General features: G+C 57.3%; 1 protein-coding gene across 9 annotated transcripts in view; it reads left to right on the top strand.

Annotated features, from left to right (window-relative positions):
- ARHGAP23 (Rho GTPase activating protein 23) overlaps nt 1–23,507 on the top strand; it is a 69,649-nt gene that overhangs the window by 23,200 nt on the left and 22,942 nt on the right. For 3 of the 9 annotated variants that reach the window (XM_072938843.1, XM_072938839.1, XM_072938847.1), the window contains exons 2-17: nt 962–1,123; nt 3,685–3,712; nt 4,839–4,934; nt 5,135–5,213; nt 5,378–5,432; nt 8,426–9,590; nt 11,158–11,313; nt 11,540–11,651; nt 11,766–11,823; nt 13,233–13,376; nt 16,099–16,257; nt 18,644–18,961; nt 20,222–20,283; nt 20,545–20,675; nt 21,348–21,469; nt 22,509–22,721. In XM_072938843.1, coding sequence (XP_072794944.1) covers nt 962–1,123; nt 3,685–3,712; nt 4,839–4,934; nt 5,135–5,213; nt 5,378–5,432; nt 8,426–9,590; nt 11,158–11,313; nt 11,540–11,651; nt 11,766–11,823; nt 13,233–13,376; nt 16,099–16,257; nt 18,644–18,961; nt 20,222–20,283; nt 20,545–20,675; nt 21,348–21,469; nt 22,509–22,721 — 3,060 coding nt within the window. Of the gene's footprint in view, nt 1–961; nt 1,124–3,684; nt 3,713–4,838; nt 4,935–5,134; nt 5,214–5,377; nt 5,433–7,195; nt 7,373–8,425; nt 9,591–11,157; nt 11,314–11,539; nt 11,652–11,765; nt 11,824–13,232; nt 13,377–16,098; nt 16,258–18,643; nt 18,962–20,221; nt 20,284–20,544; nt 20,676–21,347; nt 21,470–22,508; nt 22,722–23,507 lie in introns of those variants that run through there. The other 6 variants (XM_072938845.1, XM_072938842.1, XM_072938840.1 and 3 more) reach the window with 5 other exon arrangements.

The raw sequence follows: 23,507 nt of genomic DNA, 5'->3' as shown, positions 1-23,507 counted from the left end.
TCATCTCCTCTGATCTGCCTCTGCCTCTCTGTGCACCCATCTCCCTGAGATCCTCCTGTCCCCTACTTTCCCTCTCTGTCTGAGCAGGGCATCTGAAGGGCACCCGTCCCCGTCTCAGGCACTGACTTCCTCTTCTCCCTCTTGCCCGAAAACAGAGCTGTGTGCCCCTAAACCCTTGTCTTCAGACCCTCTGCCCTGTCATCTTGGGGAATCTCAAGTATTCCAGTGGGTCGGCCAGAGGGCAGCTGAGTGCCCCTCTACCCTCACCCAGTTGGTTCCCTGCTCAGTTCTGGTGAACCAGCCAGGCCTTGGAGCTGGGCTTTGAACCTGAGTCCCATCAGTCGTCTGAGGTCCGGTTGGCTCCCTTGTAGCTCTTAGTTCCCCACCTGTGCCTGCTGCTGCTTCTGCAGGATGCACGTGTGTGCTGCTCTGTCTGTGCATGTATGTGTCTGTGTGCGCGTGTCTCATGTCTACATAAGTGTGCGTATGTATGCTCACCTGTGTGTCTGTGGGCACATGAGTGTGCTTCTCTGGGTGTTTGTGGTGTGTTCTGTCTGGGTGAGTGTGTGTGCACGTGTCTGTGTCTGCATATCTGTGTGTGCGTGTGTGAGGTTGTGTAGCCGGCAGGGATGAGCTCAGACAGCAGCCCGCACTTCCCGGACAGGAAGGCTGTGTGTCCAGTGCCCGGCACAGAGGAGGTGCTCCGTCAAAGTTGGCTGAACTGAACCGAATGAAAACCTGGCTCGCTGCACTGTAATTTCCCTGGACACAAAGCTCTCATGAGGGGACTGAGGAAAGAAAGAAGGGAGAAGCTGTTGGGCTGGTGATGGTGGGAGAGGAAGGAAGGGGAGAGGAGGGGGTCAGGGCAGAGGAGGGTCTTTGGACCCTGGCAGTCCGCCTCAGGTCTGTAGGAGGCCGTGTGCAGACCAGCCTCTCACCCTTGCTCCCTGTGCTCCCACAGCTGCCACTGGGCCCGAGAGATGGGTGCTCGCCTGGGCGGCCCCTCCCCTGGCAGAGCCCTCGGACGCTCTTGCTACACAAAAGCCTCCAGGATGGCTTTGGCTTCACCCTGCGCCACTTCATCGTGTACCCGCCCGAGTCGGCTGTGCACTGCAGCCTGAAGGTACGCCCTGTGCCCTGCCGGCCTGGCCTCAGCGAGCTTTTGGGGGTGGGGGGATTCCTTTGTACTGTCCTCTCCAGGGCGCTACTGTGGTCTGGGAAGAGGGTCACTGGAAGGCGGGACAGCCCTGGCTGGGCCATTTGCATGGTGTGATCATGGACAAGCCCCCTCCCTGCTCTGGGCTCAGCCTTCTCAGGAGCAGGGGCACGTGGCTGGCTGGGGCAAGGAGCTAGAGGTGGGGGAGCCAGGGTGCTGACCCCCACCCTGGACTCTGGAAGGTGAACAACTTCTTGGAGAGATGGAGTTCTGGGGGCCACCTGTCTGCTGGCCACTTCTGAGCTGGATTTCTTGGTCACTCTCCCCTGGGAGAAGGTGGAAGGGTCAGGAAGGAGGCCTGAGTTCTCAGGAAGTCTGTCCTCACACACCCTTGGGACCGCTCCTGGAGCACCCCAGGCTCAGGCTGGCCTTGCTCTGTGCCCTGGAAAGAGCCCTGGGCTGGGCTGGAGCCCCGGGTTCTAGTCCTGGTACAACTCCTAACTCACTGTGGGTCTTGGGGTGGCCTCACTCTCCCTGGGCTCCATTGCTCCTGCTGTCACCTGAGGGCATTCATCTATTTGGCCCTTAAGAGTCCTTCCAGCCCTAATGTAAATATTAAGTTCTTTGAGTCCAGGAACCAGGGCTATTCAGCCCAAGCCATGGAATGAGCTGGAGGAGGGGGTCCCTGACAGTGAAGTAGGTGTGCAGGAAGACATGAGGAGGGCAGGCACCAGGGCTCCCCAAGAGGGCCCAGCTCCCTTCCCCCACCTCTCTCCCAGCAGGAGAGGGAGAAAGATTTATTTTGGAGTCTATGAACCTGTTTCTCCCCTCCCCCAGGGCTGGGACCAGGCTGCACAGCTGTTGGGGGACTCTCCCTTGGGGAGCTTAGTCCCACCTGCCAGAGAATCAAGAATCTCTGCCCGTGTCTGTGTGCTTGCACGTGTCTCTTTGTATGCACACGTGCGTGCATGGTATGCTAGTCATGTCCAAGCACGGGTGTCTATCTAGACGTGTGCATAGGGGTGTCAGTATATACGCTTCATGTGTACATGTCGCTGTGCAGCTCTTCCACCCATGTCTGAATCTGGGGGCCCCTGCATAAACTCTTCTCCTTGGGTGCAGCTTTGCCTAAGGGTGTAAGTGGGGGCTGAAGGTGTTTGGGAGCAGTGCCTCACTCCTTATGCCCAAGGACAGCAGCCCCCTGTTCCCTGGACCCTTCCAGTCCTTCCTTCCCTCCTTCTCCAGAATGCCCCTCCTTCCTGACCCTTCCACCTTCTCTCAGGGGAGGGTGACCAGGGCAGAAGCAGCCTGAGCGGTCTAGGCTGGGTGGGGAACCTGGCTCAGAGAGACATCGCTCACATGGGGCACTGGAAGACCCAGGGGCAGGGCAAGCCAGGGATGAGCTCCATCCCTTTCCAGAACCTGCCCAGGGCTGGGAGCCTGCAGGGAGCTCAGCCGTCTAGATGCATCTGTCTGCCTCTGCCACCCGCTCACTGTGCTGTCAGCTCACATCAGCGGGCAGCACCCCTCATGGGAGGGCAGGCCCAGAGGGACCGCTCTCCAGCAGAGCCCAGCAGCCTTCCGGTCCTGGCTGTGGTGCCCAGGAGTCCTGGGTTCCAAGCACTGGCTTTGCTACTGTCTCTGAGTGGCCCCGGACAAGTCACACCCTGTCATCTGTTAAATGGGTGATCTTTGGAGACCATTAGACAAGATAACCCCAAAGGTCTTATCTGGCTCTAAAATGCCACAGCCTGCTGCCCCATCCCCTCCCCACCAGGATGATCCCAAAGGCCTCCCTAGTGGGTCTCCTCGACTCCATTCTTAGCCCTGCACCTCGATGCCAGAATCCTCTTCACTAACTGGTATTTTCACGTCCACTCTCTCCCACTCAAGAACCTTCACTGGCTCCTTCTTTTTCTCCTATCAAACCTGAAAGCTTTAGTCTGACTTTTGTCCCTTGTTGGTGTTGACTCCTTTCTCCTTCAGCTCAGCTGACCCAGTCCTCCGTGAGCTTGTGTATTTCTGCCACCCAGGGCCTCCACACTCCCCTCGCCTCACCCAGGACACCTTCTCCCAGCCATCCTCAAACTTGCCTTAAAATCCCCTCCCCCAGAGGGACGCTAATCAGGCCTTCCCTCCCCATTCTCTCGGGGCTGATAGCCACTGTTTGCACTTGTCTTGCCTGCTTATCTGTGTCTGCCTGGGTTCTGTCTGTGCTAGTGTGTTTGGTCTCTTCCCAACTGGGCTTCGAGCTCCCCAAGAAAAGGGGTCGGGAGTCCCCCATTGGATTGGGGGTTTTCAGGTGGCTGAGATGCTGACAGGCATGAGAGAGGGCTGCAGTTCTTGGGGAACCTTGCCTGGGACTTGACCCCCTCTCATCAACACCCCTCCCACCCCATCTGGCTGCAGGGCTAGCGAAGGATGATAAGAGGGGAGGCTGCTGGGTGGGGGAACTTGAGGGGCCCACCCAGGAGGAGCTGGGCCTCCCTCTGTGCTGCTGAGGGCCCACGTCCCTCTCTTTCCCGCAGGAGGAAGAGAATGGAGGCCGAGGAGGAGGTAAGGAGTGGCTGGGTGGGGGTGGGGTGGGGTGGCTGGACACCAGGGGCTTGGGACCATCTGGGACTTGCCCTATGGCTTCTATGTCACTCCCTGTCCACCACATCGGCCTGGATTCTGCTGCACCCCGACCCTTGACGGCTGCTCTTGTCTTTGCTTTTCCCTGCGTGTCCACTCTGGACATCTGCTCCCTCTGTCCTTTTCTCACATTTGTTTTCCCCTGGGCCTGTTCATTCTGAGCTAGGGATGGCGTTCTGGGAGTGGATGGGTTAGTTTCTAAGGCCCTCCCAGCCTCGATGGAGGCACAAGCAGGGTCTGCAGAGCCTAGGGGCTGGTGGTTGTGCACCGCTGATCAAGGGCTGTCCTTGGGGTTAGAGACACTGGGGTTCTCAGGCATAAGGGGGGACTCTCAGATGTGAGTCTAACTCCCCTGGCTGTCACCCTTACTCTCCCAGAGGGCCCCCTCCTGGCACCCAGGCTCCCCTGGGTATTCAAGCAGACCTTCTTACACAGGCAGACATCCTTCTCTGCCACCGGGGCATCTGCTGACAACCATGGGGACACTGTCTTCCTGAATCCCCATAGCAGAGGCCCGTGGTGTAGGAGAAGCCAGCAGACCTAGGACAGGCCCATTTCTCAGATGGGGACAGCAGCAGAACTGGGGTGGCATGTGATGTCACGAAGGGACAAGTGCCTGTCCCAGTATCCTCAGGCCTCTGGGTGGAGCCCCTTGACCCTGGGGAAGGGAGTGGGGTGGCCGGTGCAGCTGTCTCTCCCTGCTGTGTATCTTCAGGACTTTTAGGACATCCTTCCTTGTCTTGTGACTTGTGTGTGTGCATCTGTCTGTCTGTCTCACTAGACAGTGAGCTTGGGACGGGCAAGGGCCACGTCTGACTACTTTCTAGCACAGTGCCGGGATGCAGAAGCCATTGAAGGAGTGACTCTGTGTCCCTGTAGATATTCATTCTCCCAGCCGTGTGCTTTTGTCTGATCCTGTGCATCCATGTCTGTGTTTGTGTCCGTGTGAGTGCGATTGTTTTCTGAGCGCGTGTCCCCTGTGTGTGTAGCTGTGCATGGGTGTGACCTTCAGCAGCCACCCCCAGCTAACCTGGCTGATGCTCACCAGGACCCTCCCCTCGGCACCGCCTGGAGCCCATGGATACCATCTTTGTCAAGAATGTGAAGGATGATGGCCCTGCCCATAGGGCAGGGCTTCGCACAGGTGAGCCGTGCCAGTTACCTGGATCCTCGGACCCCTCTGGATCTCTTCTCTGTACCCTTTGGTTAGGAGGGAATTCTGGGATCCGGGTGTCGGGGAAGCTCACGTCCCCCATTGTCATCCGTATGTGGTGCAGGGGTTCTCAGGTGGGGCCATTGACACCCTTTGGCCGGCTCACCTGTGGCCCTGTCCCTTGTCCCCAGGAGATCGGCTGGTGAAGGTGAATGGGGAGAGTGTCATCGGGAAGACCTACTCCCAGGTCATAGCTCTGATCCAGAATAGGTGAGCGCCCCTGCCTCCTCTCTCCCTCGGGAGCCCCCAGCCCGCTCCCGAGTGCCTGCACACCCCACCCCCTTGCCCCTGGTGGTGTCCTGGGCGACCAGGATCCCTGTTCTCCCAGACCCTGTTGCCTCAGCCTGGCCTGACCCCCTGCCCTGTCTCTGTAGCGATGATACGCTGGAACTCTCCATCATGCCCAAGGACGAGGACATCCTCCAGCTGGTGAGTCCTGCCCTGCTGTCTGAGGTGGAGGACACTGGGTGCTGTGGGCAGGATACAGCCCTTCTCCTTGGGCCTCCCTCCTGTGTCAGCCCCTCTGGGAGGCAGAGAAGAGAGTGTAGGGGGCAGCACCCGCCCAGCATTGCCCAACAAGGAATGCCAGGCCCATTCCTGGGCTGGGGCTGCTTGTTGCTTCATTCAGGGCTGTGCTGTCCTGAGGGAGGGGGGTGCGCTGGCCTTGGCCGGCAGGATTCCTGCCAGGGTATCGGGAAGGAGGGTGGCCCAGCGGGCCCTGCCAGACTGGCACGTTCCTGTGGCTCCCAAGAGATGCCTGTTCCCTGCTCCCCTCCCTGCCTGGCCAAGAGTGAGCGTGTCTCCTGTAGATGTGTCCCCATACATGCACACACGCGCGCGCACACACACGACACTCCCCACCCCACTATCATGTGCTTCCATTCACACAACATACCACAGACCACCCGATGCACAAGCAGAGCACACTAGATACACAGCCACACAACACAACCTGCAGCCCCACCCTTCGTCTAGCATAAAACACACCGTAGGGTGTGATAATGCACACAGCACACCGGACACACCACACCAGGCACATGCCACCATCCATATCACCCCTCAGTGCTGCACACAGGCACACACTACCCCACACACATCACAGAGCACCACAAACATCAAAACTGCACATCACACTCCTCAGCTTCTCAAATTCCTGCAACGCCACACACCTACACCCGGTTGTCTTACCACCACGACACGAACACTTATGACCTCAGAAGTGCTTGCTGTTGTCAGAGCACGAATGCCCACAAACATCACAGCCACGCTCACCAATGTCCCGACAACTCCGACTTACACAGTCACGATGCTCTGTGCTGACGCCCCTTCCTCCACACCTAGAACTTGGCATTCAGCCCACCACTCACAGAGCAGGTACCACAGACGTTGCATGCAGCATTCCCTGTGCTTGCACGTGTCCCTGTTTACCCTGCACACTCTGTGTGCATGCACAAAGGGGCACACACGCGCACACACGCACACATGCTGCCTTTCTCTCTGTTTTCCCCCATCTCTGACCCAGAGCCCAGGGCAGCCCTGTCTGCCCAGTACCCTGTCTCATGGTTGCCAGCCAGATGCCAGCTTGCTGGCCCCCAAGGTCACTGCCCCCCATGAGAGGGCTGAGGGCCAAGCCTGGGCGGCCCTGGGAGCCGCCGTGCTGGCTTCTGCCCTGGCTGTGCTCTCATAATCACTGTAATCACAGTGCCATGCTTGGCATCATGCCCCTCTGGGAACCTCCACCCTATGACCTCGATTGTCCCCTTGCCCTTCCTGGGGAGGGGTAGGCAAGGATGGGGGCCCAGAGAGATGGACAGCTCCCCCCAGGTCTCAAAGGCCCTGCCTGTACACCTCCTGGAGGCTGAGGAAGGCACGCTGTGGGAGGGGGTAACAGGGTGGAACCTAGGGCGTTGCTCGCTCTCCTGCCGGAGGGGGGCAGGGTGGGGCAGTGGCCACGGGCTCTGCGGCCCAGGCCAGGGGTGGGCAGGCAGCCCTAGATGTCAGCATCTGGGGGCCTCTGCTGGCCCCCTTCTCCCTGGCTGGCCAGAGGGTGGGGCCCAGGCATTCCTGTGGTTGGGAGCCAAGGCTGGAGGCCAATGGGGCCGAGGCAGCTGCTGACGCCACCGCCGACGCGGCGAGGCCCCTCCACACCCAGCCTCCCCTCCCTCCTCCTCCCGCCAGCCAGCGAGAGAGCCGGAGGGGGCCGAGGGCAGCGGCAGGGAGGGCAGACTGGGGCGACTGAGGCCAGGGCCTGCACGGTGGTCAGCAGGGGCCAGCAGGGGGCGGGGGGAGGGTGGAGGTGGGACAGGATGCTGCCGCCACCAGCGTGATGCAGGGAGTCCGGGGAGCCGGCAGGATGGCAGGAGGGAGAGGTACGTGAGTGTCCCTGGTGGGGCATGTGGGTCCGAAGGGGGCTGAGTATGGGGGTGTGGTTTAGCTTATCCCTGTCACATGATGTGTGTGCCGAGGGCTAGAGGTGTAGTTATTTGTGTGTGTGTATATGTCTCATTGTGTTTCTCTGTGTGTGTGTGTCTGGGTGTGTATTTTCCTATGCCTCCTTGTGGCATGTGTGTGTGTTTGATTTTACCCTCCCTCTTTGATACTTCACTCTGAAATACAAACCCCGCCCCGGGCAACCCATCGAGGGCCAGGCTAGGCTAGGGCCACAAGGCCGTTGTCCCTGGGGGCCGCCTCCTTTTTTGGCCTGGCCTGGGTGCTGTCACTCCTCAGCAATGCAGCGTCAGCCTCAGCTCCCAGAGCCAAATTCCAGGCTTGGGGTGGCAGAAAGTGGCCCAAGGCCCCTCAGCCAGTCTGGCCTCTCCCGCAAGCCTGGCTCAGAGGAACAGAGGGTGGGCAAAGTTTCTCCTCACCCCAGTGGCCCAGGAGCCAGGCCCTCAGCTTCCCATCCAGAGGACAGAGGGACAGCTGGGCTCTCCCAGCCCCTCACCCACCCCCAGCCCACCCCACCCTGGACACACCCCTGAGGCGGCTTCCTTCCCTGTCGTCTGCCACCTTGACTGGTCTCTGGTGGAGTTTCCCAGCTCCACCCTAGGGTCTCTAGTCACCACTGGACGGAAGAAGGCAGGGAGGCAGCCGAAGCCAGCATAGGGGGAGGACCCCAGAAAACAGATGTTAGAATGTTTGTGGCTAAAGGCAGTCCTTGTCATACATCTTAGAAAAATCCTGGCTCTTTCTTCAGCGAGTGTGTGTGTGAGTGAGAGAGACTCTTAAAGGCCTCATTTCTTTGTCCTCCCCACCTACTCTCTTTGGCGCGTGCCCTCTCACTCCCACCCACTTAGGACCCCCCTGCTTGGTCCTCTCCCTTCAGTCTCCTTCTCTGGAGGCCTTGACCCCCCAGGGCTGCTGCAGTCCTGCCCTGTGGGGCCCATTCAGCCCTGCTCACCTGCCTCTGTGTCCTCGGCCAGGCCTACTCGCAGGACGCGTACCTGAAGGGGAACGAGCCATATTCTGGAGAGGCCCGGAGCATCCCAGAGCCACCCCCAATCTGCTACCCTCGAAAGACCTACGCCCCGCCAGCCCGGGTCTCCACCTGGGCCACTATGGTGCCTGAGCCCCTCTCAGCACTGCCCAGTGACCCCCGGAGTCCAGCTGCCTGGAGTGACCCGGGACCCCGCATCCCGTCTGCGGCCCGCAACCATCCGGACAACCCTTCCTTGGGGATGAGCCAGCCCCGCCCCAGCCCTGGTGCCTTCCCCCACCTCCCCTCGGAGCCCCGGACGCCTCGTGCCTTCCCAGAGCCTGGCAGCCGGGTGCCCCCCAGCAGACTGGAGTGCCAGCAGGCCTTGTCACACTGGCTGTCGAACCAAGTACCCCGCAGGGCGGGGGAGAGACGGTGCCCCGCCATGCCCCCTCGGGCCCGCAGTGCCTCCCAGGACCGGCTGGAGGATGTGACTGCCCACCGCCCGTGGCCCTGCTCCACCTCCCAGGGTGCCTTGAGCCAGCTGGGCCAGGAGGGCTGGCACCGTGCTCGCTCGGACGACTACTTGAGCCGGGCCACCCGCTCAGCCGAGGCGCTGGGGCCAGGGGCACTGGTGTCGCCCCGCTTCGAGCGCTGTGGCTGGGCTTCTCAGCGTCCATCTGCCCGCACCTCTGCCTGCCCACCCAGGGACATGCCCGGGCCCCAGGCCCCACCCCCGCCTGGCCTGCAGGGCCTGGACGACATTGGGTATATCGGGTATCGGAGCTATAGCCCGTCATTCCAGCGCCGGACTGGCCTCCTGCATGCACTCTCCTTCCGGGACTCACCCTTTGGGGGGCTGCCCACTTTCAACTTGGCCCAGTCCCCTGCACTGTTCCCACCGGAGGCCTCTGAACCACCGAGAGTTGTCCGGCCAGAACCCGGCCCCCGGGCCCTGGAGCCTCCCACCGAGGATCGCCGTGATGAGGTGGTCCTGAGGCAGAAACCTCCAACGGGCCGCAAGGTCCAGCTGCCCCCTGCAAGACAGATGAACCTTGGGTTTGGTGACGAGTCCCCAGAGCCAGAGGCCAGTGGACGTGGGGAACGCCTAGGCAGGAAAGTAGCCCCTTTGGCCACTACCGAAGACTCTCTGGCTTCCATTCCCTTCATTGGTGAGTGATGGTGCAGGTGGCTGTCTTGGGAAACTTGGATTTCTGTGCCCTTTTGCACGCCACCCACCTGTCACCATGGGCAAAACTCTGGGTTGGCTGCTGACGAGATTAACCCATTCATCCTTCTGTCTCCCTCCCATCCTCCTGTCATCCTTCCTCCCATTCATTTACCTTCCAGCCATCTTTCTATCCACCTTCACTTCCCCCTCCCTCCCTCTCTCCTTCCTTCTCACCTTCCCTCCCTCCTCCTTCTCCTTCCTTCCTTCCACTCTTCCATTATTCTTTCCTTCCACCCTTCCATTCTTTCTTTTTCTGCCCTTCCTTTGTTTCTTTCACTCTCTGTTCTTTCTATCCATCCCCCATCCCTTCATCCATCCAACAAATTTTTATGTCAGGCACTGTGCTAGGCTGCATGCTGACCTGGAGTGGGTGGTCCCACCATAGGGAGACAGTGAGTCAAGAACTGTTCGCTCAGAGGAGTGTGGGATAGCAGTAGGGGAAACTCCAGGAGACAGACAAGGGCTATGCCTAGACTGGGGCTTGGTGGCCAAAGAGAGAGAATCTCAGAGAAAGGAGATTTCAGCTAAGACTTGAAGGAGTTAGTCAGCGGGAGAATGCTCAGGAAGAGAGTAGACTATGCAAAGGCCCTGATGTGAAAGAGGTAGGATGCCCTTCCAGGTCATTGGAACAGGTCTGGAGGGGACTTGTCAGTCGCTGGGGAATTTGGCCTTCATCCCGAGAGCAGAGGGGATACTGAAAATCTGCTGCCTTTAGAATAGGTGTTGGGTAAGGGACAGACAAGAGTGGAGAGGTTGGTGATTCCCAGGTTTCTGGCTTAGCTGGAGGGTGGTGCCTCATCTCTGTATTGGGAAAGAGAGGGAGTAAGGCATGAGAAGGTTTCAGGTTTGCTGAGTAAGAGGCACCCATGAGGGAGCAAGATGAGCTGGGCTGGGTCTAGGGACTTGGAGAAAAACTGGGATGCAAGATCATGGGACTGGGAACCAGGAACCGGGACATGGTAACTGCTGCTGAGAGTGGTGAGCTCACCCTAGGGCAGCCAGGGGAGTGGCGGTGAGAGGCCAGGGCCAAGGAGAGGAGACACAGCCTGGACTCCATCAGTCAGCCTTCGGTCTAAGAGGGGAGACACAGCCTCTGTCTTAGTAAGCACCTTGTCTGAGGGCAGGAGACAAAATCTTTTGTTGTGAGATACTTCCAGTCTGAGAGGAAGACATGGTACCCACCCTCAAGGAGCCCCCCCCCGCTGATGAGGGAGATGGTCCTTATCCTCAAGAAGCTCCCAGTCTGGTGGGGGAGACACAGTCCATGCCCTCAGAAGCCCCGTCTCAATGGGGTGGTTCAGCTGTATTCCTGGGTGCCCTCAGTGTGATGGGGGAGGCAGGGGCTGAGCCTCCGTGATCAGTTTGGTGAGTCGGTTCCCTTGGCAGTGAGCATGTTGCCAGCAGGGCCGTGGAGGGCTTTTGGAGCCTTGGGGATGTGGTCTGGGGGTGGGGGGCATGCAGGTTCAGCCTTCTGGCACCTTCACCCATCCCTCCCTCTGCTCTCGCAGACGAGCCCACCAGCCCCAGCATTGACCTCCAAGCCAAGCACGTCCCTGCTTCTGCTGTGGTCTCCAGTGCCATGAACTCAGCCCCTGTCCTGGGCACCAGCCCGTCCTCCCCAACCTTCACCTTTGCCCTCGGCCGCCATTACTCCCAGGACTGCAGTGAGTGCTTCCCGCAACCCCAGCCCCACCCGCTCCCTTGCTGCCTGGTCCCAGGGGTCTCTGTTGGGCCCGCTGCCTGCTGTCTAGCCTCTTCCGACTGGCTTCTGCTCCTCCTGGGGGCCCACGGGGAGAGTCACCTCCTTGCCCTGCCCAGATGGGAGGGCTTCGGGAAAGCCTGCGCCTGCTGCCCCGCTGACCGTGGGGCCCGATGTGGGCGGCTTTACAGGCAGCATCAAGGCCGGCCGCCGCTCCTCCTACCTGCTGGCCATCACCACGGAACGCTCCAAGTCCTGCGATGACGGGCTCAACACCTTCCGAGACGAGGGCAGGGCTCTGCGGTGAGGACCTCGGCAGCAGCGCGCTCCCTCCCCGGAGGGCCATTGAGCCTGGGGGCTTGTGGGAGGTCCTAGCTGTGCTGCCCACACCCCTCATCCCCTGTCCTCACTCTGCAGGCGCCTGCCGAACCGCGTACCCAGCCTGCGGATGCTTCGAAGCTTCTTCACTGATGGGGTGAGTGGCATGTGTGCGTGGATGCGGGTGTGGGAGGGGTGGGGAGGGATGGGGACTTCAGCCGTGGAGCCCAGCCTTGGCATAGGGACACGGCCTGGGACTTCCGTGACCCGAAATGGGCCACGGCAGCTCCCATCCCCTTCCTCCGTTGTGTCACTCTATACTCAGCTTGTTTCAGCCACGTGACCCACCCTCTTCCGTGGCTTCTGTCAGCACCTAAATACACCATGAGCCCTCCCTCCCAAGGCCTGTGCACTGTCTTTCCCTCTCCCATCTCCTGTCTAGAAGACCCATTTTTGTGCCCCACCCTAGTAGCCACATGACTCACTTTTTCACTTTCTTCAGATTTTTTTTAATAATTGGATTTATTTTTATTTTAGCGGAGGTACTAGGGATTGAAGCCAGAACCCTGTACATGCTAAGCACGTGCTCTACCACTGAGCTATACCACCTGCCTGCCTCATCAGATTTTTTTAGCCTTCCCTATAATTTCAGACTTCACCCCTGAAATTTCCCGCCTCCCTTCACTACTTTCTTTTCCTCCTAGCACGTCTCATGTTATACTGTTTATGCATCCATCTCCTTTCTTGCCTGTCTCACCAGCTAGAATGTCAGCTCCATGAGGGCAGGGACTTCATTTGTTTGTTCGCGGCTTGACCCCTCTGGGTACCTAAAACAGTGCCTGCACTGGGGAGGCCCTGGGTCAGTATTTGTGTTGTGTCATCAGGGGACAGGGGACACACTGGAAAAGGAGGAACATAGGGTTGAGAGTGATGGCCTCTCCATTAGTGTCCAGCCTCAGGACCTGGGGAGACACAGGATCAGTTCTGAAATGGCCTGAAGTATTTTTGATTATGGATGGGCTGGAAAAGTCATCTTGATTTCAAGCTCTTGATATCTTTGGTTCATTTAACACCTGGATACTGTCACTTGGGTTATTCCTTATCATTTCCTCTGCTTACTCAACTCTCCTTGACCTTCATCTCTATTGTTGGAGTCCTGCTGACACTCTCACTTCCTCTGTTTAACTCCTTGTGGACATGACAACGGCTCCACTAACTCAGTCTTTGTTGATGGTCCCACTTCCCCTGTTTATGTAACTTCATGTGGACACAGTCACTTCCTCTGTTTCCTTAATTCCTTCAAGTCTATAAACTTAAGCGTGGTGAGGCATGTGGTCTGCAGGTCATAGCTTTTCCTCCTTTCTGGCTTCCCATTACATCTGTCTGTCTCATGACCTCAACACAAGTGGTTCAGAGAGGGCAAGCAAGGCCCATGAGGCCACACAGCACAGCAGAGTGTCGCACAGGCATACGCCAGGCCTGTGTGGCTGCAAGTGTTCCATGGGGCTTCTGAGATGCTGGTACTGTGGGAGCCACCCTAAATTTCCCTCTGTTGTCTCTCTGCAGTCCTTGGATAGCTGGGGCACTTCTGAAGATGCTGACGCTCCTTCCAAGCGACATTCAACCTCCGACCTCTCGGACGCGACCTTCAGCGATATCAGGAGAGAAGGCTGGTTGTATTATAAGCAGGTCCTCACCAAGAAGGGGAAGGTAAGATGGCTGGAGGAATGAGGTGGAGGTGGATGGAAGCTGGCTCCAGCAGAATTCTCCAGTTTTCCTACACCCACCCCACAGCCTCTGGAGCTAAGGAGAACCAGCTGAGGCTGCAGCCTGTTGGGCAGAGATTAGATGCTAGGAAGAAATTCCTGGGGGACCTAAAGAATTCGTGAAAAAGAGGTTAACCAGAGAGACGGCCTTTGCTGTGGGATGGATCTGATAAGTTGTGCTTCGAATTCTGACAAAACCATCCCACAGTGATCCTTGGTTGGCAGATCACCCTCAAAAAGGCCACTGGGGCTCCTGGAAAATGAGAGAGCAAGGCTGGTGTGATTCTCTTAGGGGAGCTGAGGCCCCAGAGGAAAGCAGAAGTCAGCTTTTCTTTTTTCCTTTTTTTCTTATTGAAGTATAGTTGATTTACAATGCTGTGTCAGTTTCTGGTGTACAGCATAGTGATTCAGTTATAAGGTCAGCCTTTTTAAGGCCAGCAAAGGTTTTAGGCATTATCCTAAGGGCAACTAAAAGCCCCTGGGGCCTTTTCCAGTTGGCTTCCTGGGGAGTGAATCAGAGAGGGCCAAAATGAGGTAGAAAGACAAGTTAAGGGCCGCCACAGAGCTCCAGGTGAGAGATGAAGGGGGCTGGGCCTGGGGCAGGGAGGCAAGCAGGATCCCAGGGGGAGAAGGCAGGGCCCCTGTGTCCATGGAGTATGAATCCCTGGTACCAGGCAGCACCATGGGCCGAGGAAGAGGGTGGAGGAGGCAGCCAGCCAATGCTGAGCAGAGCGGTTAGCATAAACCTGGGCGTGGCTCTTGACTGTGGCACAAATTACTGGGGGAGCCTGGGTGGCTCACTTACCTGTGACTCAGTTTCCTTGTCTGTAAATGGAGCTAATAATAATCCCCAGCTCGCACAGCTTTGCTGAGGATGAAATCAGATGATCTAAACAAAAGAATTTTCCCAGAGCCTGGCACTGAGGAGCTGCTATTCTGTTTACTGCTATTATTTGAATTTTCTACCTGCCTTCTAAGGGGCCTTGTACATGAACAGAACAGAAGCTTTGAAGTCACACAGACTTGGACTTCCTGCCCAGCCACTTATCAAGCATAAGGCTTTGGGAAACCCCTTTAACCTCTGAGCCTCACTCTTTTGATCTGTAAGATGGGGCCAGTGTGAGGGTGACATGAGATGTATAGCCCAGGCTAGGCTGTCACTCATCTGTGCCCTGGTCCAGCCCGCGGATGGTGACTTACGGCCTGCCTGGCTCCAGTTCTCGGTGGAGGTTCCAGGGATTTAGTGACAAGGGAGCCAGGCCAGCTCTGCCCTGCTGGGGCTTGTGCTGAGCAGAGAAAGCACATGTTGTGTAACAGTCACCAGTGCTCAACCGTGCTGACGGGGAGGTCAGGGGAGCAGCCTAGAGTAGCAGCACATGACCCTGACCTCAGCGGGGTGGGAGAGGGTGTTTGGAAGGTTGAGACGTGAGGCATGTATGGGAGGGAGCCGGATGGGCTGATGGGGAGATGCCCTCCTGGACAGTCTAGGAGAAAGGTGGGAAAGGGTGCTGGGCAGCTGGGAACCAGGGCAAGAGATGGAAGCCGAGGTGGGGAGCTTGGCGCCTGCATGGAGGCCTCGTCACTCAGGGTCAGCCTTTGCGGGGGTTTAAAGGAGGGTGGGTGGTGGGAGGTGTGTGAGCCCAGGAGGCAAGTGTTGCATCTGTGACAGGAGGAGACAATGCCATTGCCGTTGTCCAGGTGAGCGAGGCGGGTGGGGCCTGTCCTGGGTTGTGGTGTGGTGCCAAGGGGAGGGGATGATTAGAGAGATTCAAGGGGGAAGCAAAGCCTGGGCCGGCCAATGGCTGGGAGGTGAGGGAGGATGGAGGCAGTGGTGGGACCCTCCCCTGAGCCACAGAGCACTGGAGGGGCAGGTTCGGGGAGAGGAAGCCAAGTGGTTCCTCTGAGGCCTTGTGGAGTCCAAGGGCACTGGGACGTACCCTGGTGGAGGTGTCCTAGTGACAGAGGCTCCAGGGGTGTGGCACTGGGAGGGAATCCCACCTGGGAAGGGTATTTGTCCATCAGAGTGGACCCAAGCACCCGCAGCCATGGGTGGGTGGCAGGAGACAGGGAGGAAGTGGGGAGATGGAGCCCAAGGAGGAGAGCTGGCAAGATGGCAGCCAATCAGGACGGGGGAGGCAGGAAGGGTGGCGGGGCCAGCTGTGTGAGTGGAGGAGGGGGGGCCAGGTGAGGACAAACCCTTATACCCAAGGTTTAAGCCCTTCAGGGGGCCTGTGAGAACTGCTGACTCCTGCCTGCCACGTAGCCTGTCCTCCAGCATTGGGGGGGCCTTGGGCAGCCCAGCTGCAGTGTCTCCTGGGCAGGGGGAGAGCTGGCCCTTTCCCTTCCTGCTCACTCACCAGTTCTGGAGGAGAGGGCCTTCCTGTCCCATCTTGGTCCCTTGGTGTCGGGGCCTGGGAGTTAGTGGGGGAGCCTCAAGTCACCCTCAGGCCCTGAGTCTACCCAGGGTCCTGATCGCCAGCTAGATGTCTGTTCCTGCAAGGCCAGCCTCCTCCCACCCTCAAGCGCCTGGCCTCTTTCAGAGGCCACTGACTGTATGGCAGAGGAGGGGGTGTGTGGGTGTGACATGTCCCTGCAGCCACAGACCCAGCATTTGAGCTGAATGTGACCTCAGAGATCAGCTAGCTCACCTCTCATTTTACCAACAGGGAACACTGATGCTGGGGACGGGGACTAAACTTGTCCAAGGTCATCTGGCTGGTTCAGTCTCAAATGGGTGTCCTTTTCACCACCTCACTGTGACACTAAACCTCTCCTGGAGGGCTCTGCTGTCTCCTGCTCTGAACATCCCTGCCAGGGTCCAGCAGGTCTGTGGTGGCGGTGCTCACCTGCCAGTCATGAAGTTTCCTCATCCGGTTTGCTCTGACGACTGAGGCTCATGCTGGGTGTGGAGTAGTAGGGGGGCCATCAGCCAGAGGAGAGGAGCCTCGATCTGACAGGGGTAATGGAGCTCTTGCCTGCAGGGTGTTCTGAGGATGATTGATTCATTTATTCAGTAAATATTGATGAGCACTTACCTGTGCCAGCGGGGCTCTAGGCTCTGGAATATGGAAGGGAGAGGGCAGACAAGCTCCCTGCCCCAGGAGCTTCCTAGATACTGGAGAAATCCACCCACAACCAGGAACTTGAGGTTGCAGTGAGCACTCAGGGAAGATGAACAGAGTGATGTAATTGCCTTTAAGTTGGGAGAAAGTGGGGAGCTGCCACTGGGGGAAAAATGCTTAGAGAAGGCCTCGCTGAGGAAGTGATGTTGGTGACACTTGAGCTCAGACCTTAAGGGCAAGAAGGAGGCAACCACACGAAGCAGTGGGAAAAGGGGCTCTAGGCAGAAGGAACAGCAAGTGCAAAGGCCCGGGGAAAGGAAAGGCTTGACTTGTTCGCAGAAAAAGGCCCCTGTGGCTTGATGTAGTGAGAAAGAAAGAGGGAGAGAAGGTGGAGGAGGGAGGGACCTGATCACAAAAGACCGTAGATTTGACTCCAGGGGCAGTGGGAAGCCATGAGAGATTCCAAGCAGGGGAGAGACGGAACCTCGTTTACATTTTTTAAATGGTCGCTGCAGCTGCTGCGTGGAGAATGGATTGTGGGAGGGAGAGCGGAGACTGGGAAGGTATGTGCAGTTGTCCAGGCAAGAGGTGTGGATGGTGTGGGCAAGGTGGTAGCAGGAAAGATGGAGACAAGTGATATTTTGGAAGCAGAACAGCTGTGATTTCCTGATGGGTTGGATGTCAAGGATGAGGAACAGGGAGGAGTCAAGGGCAACTCCCAGGTTCCTGGGCAACTGGGTGGATTTACTGAACTGGCAAAGATGAGGGTGGGGGTAGAGCACAGGTTTGATGGTGAAAATCAAGTGCCCCGTAGTGAGCAAGTAGCATCTGATGTGCCCATGGGACCTACAAGTGGAGACACTGAGGAGACAACGGGAGGTACTGGAGTGTAGCTCGGGGGAGATTCTGGGCCAGGGGTACATTTGGGTCACCATCAGCAAACAGAAGGATTTAAAGGCACGAGTGTGGATGGTGTCATGGGGGAGGCATGCAGGGAGACAGGGGCCCAGGACAAAATTCTGGAGCTCTGTCTCCTTTAGGGCAGGGACTCTTGGCCTCAGCTCTGTTGACATTTTGGGCCAGGTGATTCTCAGCTATGGGACTGTCCTGGGTATCGGGCACGTTTAGCAGCATCCTCAGCCTTCACCTACTAGCTGTCATAGCACTTCCCCAGGTGTGATGACCGAAAATGTCTCCAGACAAATGTCCCCTGGCTGTGCTTTGCCCTGGTTGAGAACTACTGGTGGAGAGGATGTTGGGAGAGGCGGGACCAGAGGAGGAGCCAGTGGAATTAGGAGGAAAACCAGGACCAGAAGGTCCTGGATGCTAAAAGAGAGTTTTGGAGAGGGAAGGAATGACCACTGGCTGGCTCAGATGCCAAGAGGCTAAACAAAGGGTGGAGGAGGGTCTAGAAGCCGCCATTGGCTTTGACAAAATGGGGGCTGGGTGACCTGGTGAGCCACTTCCGGGGAAGGGGATACTGAGGAGAGTCTTGAGTGAGAGGCAGCTTTTGACCAGTTTTGCCATGAAGGGGAACAGTACCGTGGACCAGGAATGGCTTAGGAGGATTTTATTTCTGTAAGGTGGGTGGTGCTTGGAGGGCAGCCCAACTGGCCTCCCAGTGCCCATCTCCCGACTGATTCTCTAGGGCATTACCAAGGCCAGAGGAGTGGTGATGCTAGTATTTAAAGAGAAGCCGGGGAAGAGGGGCAGGTATAGCTCAGTGGTAGAGCACATAGCATGCACGGGGTCCTGAGTTCAGTTCCCAGTCCCTCCATTAAAATAAATAAACAAACAAACAAACAAACAAACAAACAAACAAACTTAATTACCTTCCCCCAAACAAAAACAAACAAACAAACAAAAAACAAAATAAAGAGAAGGCTGGGGACCCTCTCGGGGTACTGAGAACAATGGGGAGGGGTGTCCAGGCCGGTTAGGGGCGGAGAGAGTTGGGGGACTGTGGGGAGGAGGCTGCCCCACGTGCCAGAGGGTGCGGAGCAGGGGCTCCTGGTCGGCGGCAGGGTGGAGTCCCCACTGCTGTCCACTGTCTGCAGCTTCGAGGGCCCCCTTGTGGGGCGGGGAGGGCAGGCCTGGCCTCTCACCCCCTCCCTCTCCCCTCTCTCCCCCTCCCCGTGTCTCCCTGCAGAAAGCGGGCGGCGGCCTGCGCCAGTGGAAGCGGGTGTACGCCGCGCTGCGGGCGCGCTCCCTCTCGCTGAGCAAGGAGCGGCGGGAGCCCGGGCCGGCGGCGGCGGGGGCGGCGGCGGCCGTCGCAGGTGAGGACGAGGCGGCGCCCGTCTGCATCGGCTCCTGCCTGGTGGACATCTCCTACAGCGAGACCAAGAGGAGGCACGTGTTCCGGCTGACCACCGCTGACTTCTGTGAATATCTCTTTCAGGCTGAGGACCGGGATGACATGCTGGGCTGGATCAGAGCGATCCGAGAGAACAGCAGGGCCGAGGGCGAGGTGAGGGCCCGGCCCAGCCCCAGCCGGGCCAGGGAGGGCGGGGCAGGCCCCGGGCGCCTCTCACCTGCCGGGCTCCTCCCTTCACCGCTCTGAGCCTCAGTCCCCGATTGCATAAAGTGGGCTGACAAGTGTACACCTTGCAGCTGTGCCCACGTAGGGTTTGGTGTGAAAAGAAGATGCAGGGACAATGGCTCACAGAGGGCCTGGCGTCCTTAGTGTCCCATGCCTGGCAGTAACAGTAACAGCTGTAGGAATGGCAGTAATTATTATTGTGGTTGTTATGACTGCCTTGGGCAGGCTCTGGCACAGAGAGGTCAGCTCTAGGCCGGCCTCAGCCTCTTGCTGGAGGTTTGGGAGGCGGGGGTCTCTTATGGAATGTATTACAGAGCGAGGTGCCCCTGGGCCAGAACTGTGGCTGGCCCTTCTGACGGGGCTGGCCTGTTTGCAGGGGCACAAACACATTGACCTTGGGAAGGGGCCAAAAGGATTGGCCTTTGGCAGCAGGCAGCGATGGCTGAGCCAAGGGCTTTGGCAGGGACTTCAGGAGAATTTTTAAATGGCGCCCCCTCCTGGGCAGATGCAGCTGCACACCAAGGGCCTGGGCTGGAATTTCTACTTCCACTCACCCCCTCTGCCAGGTGCCTGCGCCAAGGCACCTCAGCACACCTGCAGTTATGCGAGGGTCCTGGATATGGGGGCTGGTCCAGATGTGCACCTGCTCTGGCCACGGGGAGAGGGGTGCCAGGGCACAGCCTCTGGGGACACCATCTCGCTGAACCAGGCTCTGCTCTCCCCAAGACATTGTCTTTTTCACTACAGGGAGGATAATACCTGGAATTTGGGCCCTTTTCTGATGGGACTGGCTGGATTGCCCCCAACAGGGCACAGTCAGGGGGTCCCCAGTCACCTTTGTTACTGCAGTAGCTGCCTTTCATGGGGCACCTCTCCTGTGCCTTGTCAGGTCTCTGATGAGTGCTACGTGCATAATTCTGCACCCAAACCCTGAAGTTGCCATATTATCTCCCTACGTTACGCTGAGGAGACTGAGGCTCAAAGAGGCTAAGTGGATTACCCAAGTCACCCAGCTGGTGAGGGGGTGCTCGGGAGTCCAGCCCTGGTCTTTCTCGCTCCAGGGTCTGTACCCTCCAGCTGGCAGATGGAGGAGAGGGGAGGCGAGGCCGAGGCAGGGGCTAGAGATAAGCCCTGTGTGGGCTGGCCGTGGGCACTGATGGGGTCTGCTTTCTCTTCCCCCTCCTCCAGGACCCCGGCTGTGCCAACCAAGCTCTGATCAGCAAGAAGCTTAATGATTACCGCAAAGTGAGGTGAGGCCCAGCCCTCATGGAGCAGTCCTGGCCTTGGGGTGGGGGACACTGGCCCACTTCCAGGCCTGAGGGCAGCCCCCGAATCGCCCTCTGCTGGGAGCAGGGAGGGCAGCAGGGGCATTGAGGCCTCCAGTCCTCAGAAGGGCATGGAGAGATGGCCCCTGGGGGTGGAGGGGAGGTCCGAACTGGTGGGAGGCCAGGACAGGTGGCATGCCAGGTCACCCCGGATGAAGAACTCTCCTGTCCTCTTTTCCTACACAGCCATAGTTCTGGGCCCAAAGCTGATTCCTCCCCAAAAGGCTCTCGTGGCCTGGGGGGCCTCAAGTCTGAGTTCCTCAAACAGAGTACGGCACGTGGCCTCAGGCCTCAGGACCAGCCTGTAGGAAGCAAGGGTAGGAAGGTGGCTGCGAAAGGGGTGGGGTATGCGCATGCATGTGGGAGGGTGGGTGGTCAGCCCTGCGGGTCTGCGTGGGAGCAGAGGGCCTCTGTGTGTGTGTGTGTGTGTGTGTGTGTGTGTTGAGCAGTGAGTGTACCTGTGGGTGTGTGCCAGGGTTACCCTTGTGTGTCTGCTCATGTGTGCATGCTTTTGAGGGTCTGGGGGATCTCAGGGTCTCAGGGCTGAAGGGACCTGGACCCTAATTTCTCTCTGTGACATCCCAGCTGGGTGGTCCTCCAGTCCCTGCTTGTGTCCCTTCAGAAGCAGGAGGCTTATCCTCTCTGCAGGCAGCCTTTTCCATTTTCACACACTTTTGGCTATTAGAAAGTTCTTCCTTTGGTTATACCAGAATCTTTGGCGCCCACCTTGTTATTTTAGCCCTTGAGGCCATATAGAAGCCTTTACATTACTCTGAGGCCTCTCACCTCCAGGTAAACACCCTCATCCCTTGGGCCTTCTCTCTTGGGATATAATTTCCCATCCTCCCTCAGCATCCCAGTTGCTTCTCTGGAGTCCCCACATATCCAATGTGTGAATGTGGTGTGTAAGTGTGTGTGACCAAGTGTGGTTACTGTCCCTCCCTGGGCCTCCAGCTCACCCTGGCTCTCTCTGCCTCCTCCAACTCCAGATGACAGTACCACCACCCCCAAAACCCCCTGGGGCATCAACATCATCAAGAAGAACAAGAAGGCGGCCCCCCGGGCGTTTGGGGTCCGGCTGGAGGAGTGCCAGCCAGCCACAGAGAACCAGGTGGGTTCCTGCCATACTCCAGAGCCAGCAGGGAAGCGGGGAGACTGAGGCATAGAGGGTCAGAGCTGCAAGGGACTTTGGAGCTAGCTCTCCACCTCATCTTATGGACATAGCTGGGGAAACAGCCCAGGGAGGGAGCAGTAGAGCCAAGACAGAGCCCAGAATCCTGACCCCCAGCCTGTACTCCGGCTCAGACCCGGCGAGGCTTTGGTGTTATCTCTGGCCACCAGACAGGAGGCACCTAGAGCCTTTAGACCCTCCCCCGATACTGTTCTGGCCTTGCACTGCCTCCATCCTCCAACCCACTGCTGGAGAATGTTGTTCTTTTTTTTTCTTTTATTGAAGTATAGTTGCTGTACAGTATTATATAAGTTACAGTGTACAATATGATTCATAATTTTTAAAAGTTGTACTCCATTTATAATTATTATAAAATATTCTGCATATTCCCCGTGTTGTCCCCGTATATGTCCTTGTAGCTTATATGTATATATATATGTACAATTTTACCCATTCCTCTGTTGATGGACACTTAGGTTGCTTCCATATCTTGGCAATTGTAAATAATTCTGTTATAAACATTGGGGTACATGTATCTTTTCGAATTAGAGTTTATTTTTTTGGGGATATATACCCACAAGCAGAATTGCTGGATCTATTTTTAGTTTTTTGAGAAACCTTCATTCTGTTTTCCACAGTGGCTGCACCAATTTACATTCCCACCAACAGTGTACGAGGGTTCCCTTTGCTCTACATCCTCGCCAGCGTTAGTTATTTGTGGTCTGTTTGATGATAGCCATTCTGACAGGTGTGAAGTGATCTCTCATTATGGTTTTGATGTGCATTTCCCTGATGATTAGCGATGCTGAGCATCTTTTCATCTGCCTCTTGGCCATCTGCATCTCCTGTTGGGAAAAATGTCTATTCAGTTCTTCTGCCGATTTTTCAATGGGGTTGTTTGCATTTTTGATGTTGACTTGTATGAGCCGTTATATATGCTGGGTATGACTCCCTTTTTGGTCATATCATTTGCAAATAGTTTCTCCCAGAGAATGCTGCTCCTACCATAACACCCCTGCCCTGCCTGTGTCCCCAGCGCGTGCCCCTGATCGTGGCTGCATGCTGTCGCATTGTGGAGGCTCGGGGGCTGGAGTCCACAGGCATTTATCGAGTGCCAGGCAACAATGCAGTGGTGTCCAGCCTGCAGGAGCAGCTCAACCGTGGCCCTGGGGACATCAACCTGCAGGATGAGGTGAGTGCAGCTAGGGGTTCGGTCTGTGGAAGGGGGGCCAGTGTGCTGTGTGTGTCTATTGTATGCATTGTACCCTGTGATGTGCCTGGCATTGGGCCAGGGCACCAGGATGGACAAGACGGGGCCTGCCTTTGCAGGCCAGCCCTGGGAATGGTCATCCCCCAGCTGCCTAACAGATGGATACAGTCATGGCCTGAGAGCCAAGAGGCAGAGGCTGGCGGGCAGTAGTGTTTTGGGTCTTGCGGATGAGTAGGGTTCACTAAAAGCCAGTGGAAGCCAGGAAAGGGCACCCAAGACAGAGCGAATGGCCTGAGTAATAAAGGCTTGGGTCCCAAAGTTTTGCCAGCAGTCACCACGCCTTCTCCGTAAAGGGCCAGGTAGCAAGTATTCCAGGCTTTGATTACCGCATGTTTGTTGCAAACCCTCCTCCTCCTTGTCCTCTCCTTTCTTTTCTTCACAACCCTTTAAAAATGTAAAGACCATTCTTAGCTCAAGGGTCACACAAAAACAGCTCACTGGCTGGATTTGACCTGCGGGTCACGATTTGCAGACCCCTGATTAGAAGGAGAGTGTATGGTGTCTGCTGGAGCAGCCAGCAACGTGGGTGGCTGCAAAAAGGAAATGTTTAAAGCAGGAAAATAAATTACATAGAGGGGCTCTGGTTCCAGTTAAGCGCAGGCACACTCCCTCCAATCTTTCCTACTGATTACAACTAAAAACCCTGGACAGAAGATATAAAATAACCGTCAAATAACTGAAAGGTGGATAACAGCAGACCCAAGACGT

The sequence above is a fragment of the Vicugna pacos genome, chromosome 16 (genome assembly GCF_048564905.1).
Source record: "Vicugna pacos chromosome 16, VicPac4, whole genome shotgun sequence".
NCBI lineage: Eukaryota > Metazoa > Chordata > Mammalia > Artiodactyla > Camelidae > Vicugna > Vicugna pacos.
This window is presented reverse-complemented; position numbering and strand designations above follow the sequence as displayed.